Source organism: Aquarana catesbeiana, linkage group LG11 (genome assembly GCF_042186555.1).
Source record: "Aquarana catesbeiana isolate 2022-GZ linkage group LG11, ASM4218655v1, whole genome shotgun sequence".
NCBI classification, from domain to species: domain Eukaryota; kingdom Metazoa; phylum Chordata; class Amphibia; order Anura; family Ranidae; genus Aquarana; species Aquarana catesbeiana.
Genome location: NC_133334.1, coordinates 137,121,794 through 137,127,640, shown reverse-complemented (window position 1 = coordinate 137,127,640; position 5,847 = coordinate 137,121,794). Strand labels below are relative to the sequence as shown.

At 48.4% G+C, this 5,847-nt stretch overlaps 1 protein-coding gene across 1 annotated transcript; it reads left to right on the top strand.

Moving 5' to 3' along the window:
- Window positions 1–2,382: 2,382 nt before the first annotated feature.
- LOC141112997 (uncharacterized) lies at window positions 2,383–4,818 on the top strand. The gene has a single exon (XM_073606072.1). It carries the CDS (start codon window positions 2,520–2,522, stop codon window positions 3,702–3,704), a length of 1,185 nt encoding a protein of 394 aa, XP_073462173.1. The 5' UTR covers window positions 2,383–2,519; the 3' UTR covers window positions 3,705–4,818.
- The last annotated feature ends 1,029 nt before the right edge of the window (window positions 4,819–5,847 follow it).

Below are 5,847 nucleotides of genomic sequence, written 5' to 3'. Positions count from 1 at the left end.
GACATGAATCCAGTCGCATGGCAATGCACCGATTCGTCTCGGCGTGCCCCAGGACTGGCCTCATTTCTATACATGCTCCAGAGTTACGTTTATCAGGAATTCGTACCTTCTGTCATGGTTATCATTTCATTTCCACGTATCACGTTCACACATGAATCCAGTCGCATGGAAATGCACCGATTCATTATGGCGTACCCCAGGGCTCGGCCTCATTTCTGATACATGCTTCAAAGTCCGGATCATAGCTAATCGCAGACATCGGGAGATGGATCCATGTCTCTGCCATGCAGCTTACTACCATTTCACTCCCACAACGCATCACCGTTCCGGAACCAGTCGCATCTGACATGCACCGATTCTTTACGGAATGCCTTGCTGGTTCCAAACAGCATTTCATACCTATACCAGAGCTCGGTTGGTTGCCAGTCGCTAACACGGCACAACCAATTCAAGCCTCGGTCTAATAATCATTTCTCTCATTTCATTTCATACGGTGCTCCGATTCGAATCCAGATGCATCAAACAGGCACCAGATCGTCCCGGGTGCACCAATGTTTTCACTTGCCTCATTTCAATACATGCTCCAGAGCCCGGTTCTCGGTCGAATCAATGATGACGACCAGGCCGGACCTCTGTCATGGAGTCCATTCATAATCAAGGCAAACATTTCGAATCGTTTCATTGTCATACAAATCGTTGCTTCAAAAAATCAGTTAGCAATCCCTTCACGAATTGTCACCTTTTCGTTTTTCTCAGGTCAGTCAAAGTTCAGTAGGTCCACCCTGCACCAGGTTGGACGATATCCCCCCAGGTAAAAAAAAAAAAAAAAAAAAAGGGGAATGGGAGAATAAGTCGGGTAAGTATGTTTCAGCGGATCAAAGAAAAAACTTGAAATTCATCTCACCCCTAATAGGTTACAGTCAACCAGGAAATAAAAGCTCAAGAGAATCCTCACCAGAGCAACCATGTCTCAGACCGGCAGCGAAGACCTCACGGCCCCTCTGTCACCTTCTCCGGTCTCAGAAAGCGGCAGCGTGCAATCCCTTAGGGGATGGACTATCCCCAAACTGACGGCAGAGCTCAGACGCAGAGGTGTCCCCTTCCCCGCCACAGCAAGGAAAGGCGAGCTTTTCAAACTCCTCTTTCCCCCACCAGCAGCAGGACCCAGTATCCAACAGGCATCCCTTCAGTCGATATCATCGGCCATTTCACAATTACACACGATGGTGTCATCTCTATCCACCTCAGTGGCAGACATCCAAACCAGGGTTGCACTTCTGGAGGCCCGACCGGCCACGGCTGTCCCCGACCCAACGGCAACTCAAAGCTTGACACCTCTTCCTGCAGGTACCTCAGGCTCGAGCCACATTGTCTACCCCTCCCACCTGGTCCCAACCAGTATCAGGAAGGACATCTTGGACGGCAAGGACGTCAACCTGGCCTCTCTCCTCATTTCCGTGCATGATTTGGCAGAAAATAAAGCCTACTCCTGGGGTGACATATCAGTGGTCCTTAAAGCCAAAGACCCCAGATTGAACCGCAAGCTAACAGTCTCAGAGTTTACCCTGGCCTTTGGCATGCTCAGAGATGTCCTGTGCTCAGCCACCCCTAGCAGGCGGGAAGAGCTGGACTTGTATCTCCATACTGTGGTAGACTTGGGCCACAAGTACGGAGGTTTTGCCTTTTACGACTACCATCGTTCCTTTTCAGCCAAGGCCGCGGCCAGACTCATACAGTTCCAGATCACGACAGATTGGAGTCTCATCGATACAGAGCTCTTCTGCCGCCACTTTGCCGGCTTACGCTCACCTCTGTGTGCGATTTGCCAGTCTTCCACCCACACTGCCACCTGGTGCGCCAATACGGCAACCAGACGGCCTTTCGAGTTTCCCTCTACCTCAGGTTCAGTACAGGGTCAGCCGATCCCTGAACCAACGCCTCAGGTGGACAAACTCGGACGCCCAGTCCGAACCGTGGGAGGGGCAGCCATCTGTAATAACTTTAATCAGGGGTCCTGCAACTTCAGCCAGTGCCGTCTACTTCACCTCTGCACCTTATGTCATAGAGCACACCCTAGGATTTTGTGTGAAGTCAAGCAACACAAGAAGGCGTGACTAAGCCGGATCAACCTCTTATGGTTAGGATGGTATCTCACTTCACATCCCACCCCTTCCCTGGCCACCTTCCTTATCCAAGGCTTCACAGCAGGCTTTCACACCGGCCTCATTTCACTACCCCACACTACCCACGAATGTGCCAATCTTCGTTCGGCAGCCATTGACGAACAAGCCATAGATCAGCTCTTACAGGCAGAGGTGGATCGAGGTTACGTGATAGGCCCTTTCAGTTGCCCCCCTTTCAACACATGGAGAGTCAGCCCTATTGGGCTTGTCAAGGGCAAGTTTTCAAATAAATTGCGTTTGGTGTACGACTTGTCTGCGCCTCATTCTTCCCACATACCCAGTCTCAATTCCCTGATCCCCTCCGAGGAGTTTTCCCTAAAATATTCTTCCGTGGACATGGCAATACAAGCGATCATCAAAGCAGGCACAGGCGCCTGGCTCTCCAAAGCCGACATCTCGGATGCCTTCAAGCTCCTGCCCATCCACCCATCCCTTTGGTGCTGGCATGGCATCAAGTGGAAGGAAGCATATTATTTTGCTACAAAGCTCACCTTCGGTTCGAAGAGTAGCCCGTGGCTCTTCGACACGTTCGCCCAGTCCCTCGGTTGGATACTATTACACAAGGGTCAATGCCATGAAGTCATCCATTATCTAGATGACTTCCTACTGATAGAACCACCCAGCAAGCCCCCAGGAGATCTCGACAAACTTAGGGTAATTTTTGGAAACCTCAATGTTCCTATTGCCGAGCACAAAGTCGATGGCCCAGCAAATAGCATCACTTTTCTCGGGGTCAGCTTGGATACCTGCGCAATGCAAGCCAGTCTCCCCCTCGACAAACTATCACGCATTAGGGCAGTCCTTCACGAGTTTACACACACCAAGGACTGTACCAAAAAACAGTTGCAGTCCCTCCTGGGTATGCTCAACTTCGCTATGCGAATTATTCCACAAGGCCGCACATTTGTATCACGCCTACTCAGATTTCTGTCGGAAACTCAAGACCCTGATCAGATTCTGAATTTAGACTCCGCAGCCATAGCGGACCTGTCCATGTGGGAGGAATTCTTGTCCGCCTGGAATGGCATATCTCTATTCATACCTATAGTTTCGGTCCATTCACCCCAGGTGGTAACGGACGCCGCAGCCTCCACAGGTTTCGCGGCAATTTTTGGCCATCATTGGTTTTCAGGACCCTGGCCTCAACAGATACTATTGATACCCGGCTTTTCCCAAACATCTGCCCTCTTTGAGCTTTACCCCATAGTGGCAGCCGCACAACTCTGGGGCCACCACTGGACAGGACAAACTGTAGTCTTTAGCACCGACAACCAGGCCACGGCAGACATCATCAACAAAGGCAGGTCCAAGTCCCTAGCAGTCATGTCCTTCCTGCGCAGGTTGGTACAACTGTCTTTACAACATCAGTTCAATATACACTGTGCATTTATTCCCGGTAGATACAATTCAGCAGCTGACGCACTGTCACGTTTCAATTATTCCTCCTTTTTCAATCAGGTTCCCGATGCCGATCCAATGTCGGCCCCTATCCCTGTCTGGTCACAACTGACCCTGGACTAGATCAACATTTACACGGAGCTACACAACTCATAAATCATTCCCTCTCCTACAACACACTTAAAGCCTACCAGACAGCTTGGAAGGCCTTCAACAAATTCCTCACGTCCTGCAGTAAAGGACCAACAGATATCAAGCAGGTACTGGCCTTCACTGCACACTGCCACACGCAGTTGGCCTTATCCTACAATACCATCCGGCTATACCTAGCCGGCATTCAACATTTTATGGCGCTTGAAGACCCCACGAAATCTTCACTATTCTCATCTCACGCTATACGAGCCGTTTTAAGGGGAATCCAGAAACAACAACCAGTCATCAGCACTAAGCGCTTGCCCATTACGGGACCCATCTTTAGGGACATGTCAACTATTCTGGCTACCTCGCCATTCGGTCTGCTCCGCAGCACGGTCTTACAAGCAGCGATATATCTAGCGTACTATGGGTTCATGCGCCCTGGCGAATTCACCTCTAACAAACCCACAGACCGAGTATTACGCAGACGACACTTACTTAGATACCAAGACCACTTCATCCTGCACCTCGAGGTCTCTAAAACCCAGCAAACGGGCTCAGGAGCGAACATTCACCTCTACAAAACCGACAACAGCTGGTGTCCAGTCGCCGTACTCAACCGGCTCCTGTCACTCCTGCCTGAACAACCAGACAGCAGTCCCCTTCTACCGTTCCCAGTTAAACCCTTAAACGCCTCTCAGTTTGTGGAACACATAAGAATACTTCTCCGCAATCTTCATCTTAACCCTAGTCAGTATTCCGGACACTCGTTTCGCATCGGAGCAGCCTCCGCGGCATCCCGCCACGGGGTTCCGGACCACATCATCAAAAGACTGGGCAGGTGGAAGTCAGCCTGCTTCGCCCGGTATATCCCCAACCCACAAACAGAGATGGCACAGGCATTCTCCAAATTGGCTCAATAAATAATTGAAAATCAATAAAATCATAACCCTACCTGAATGTTTTTGCCCCCTTATTTTGGCATACCGGCCATTAGACCAAGGCACACTTTCAGGTCCATTTCATATGCTAAGTCCACACTTTCAGGTCCATTTCCGATGGTAAGTCCTATCTTTACTGTAAGTGGTATTCATGTACATACCGGACATAGGGCTCCAACCATAAGTAGGAAGGCCAGTATGGTGGCCTGAATTTATGGGAGGAGCCCGGGGGGGTACTTAAGCAGCCCGCTCACCTGTGGTGCTTGTCGGTTTCCTGTGCGCGATACCCACCCTCCCATCCCCATTTCACAGCATTTCTCAAACTATTCATTTCATTCATTTCTCTTACAGAATAACCATTTCTTAAACCAGGGTATGCCCCCTTATTTTGGCATACCGGCCATTAGACCAAGGCACACTTTCAGGTCCATTTCATATGCTAAGTCCACACTTTCAGGTCCATTTCCGATGGTAAGTCCTATCTTTACTGTAAGTGGTATTCATGTACATACCGGACATAGGGCTCCAACCATAAATATATATATATATATATATATATATATAAATATATATATATATATATATATATATATATATATATATATATATATATATATATAAATATATATATATATATATATATATATATATATATATATATATACACTGCTCAATAAAATTAAAGGAACACTTTTTAATCAGAGTATAGCGTCAAGTCAATTAAACTCCTGGGATATTGATCTGATCAGTTAAGTAGCAGAGGGGGTCATTAATCAGTTTCAGCTGCTTTGGTGTTAATGCACTAGATGGGCAACAATGAGAGGACCTCCAAAACAGGAATGGTTTTACAGATGGAGGCCGCTGACATTTTTTCCCCCTACTCATCTTTTCTGACTGTTTTTCACTAGTTTTGCATTTGGCTAGGGTCAGTGTCACTACTGGTAGCGTGAGGGGATACCTGGATTCTATAGAGGTTGCACAGGCAGTCCAACTCCTCCAGGATGGCACATTAATACGTATCGTTGCCAGAAGGTTTGCTGTGTCTTCCAGCACAGTCTAAAGAGCATGGAGGAGATTCCAAGAAACAGGCAGTTACTTTAAGAGAGCTGGGCAGGGCTGTAGAAGGTCCCTAACCCATCAGCAGGACTGGTATCTCCTCTCTTGTGAAAGGAGAAATGGAAGAGCACTGC

Bases quoted from the DNA above. Each gene is read 5' to 3' on its own strand.
- LOC141112997 (XM_073606072.1), top strand. From the start codon at position 2,520: ATGGCAATACAAGCGATCATCAAAGCAGGCACAGGCGCCTGGCTCTCC.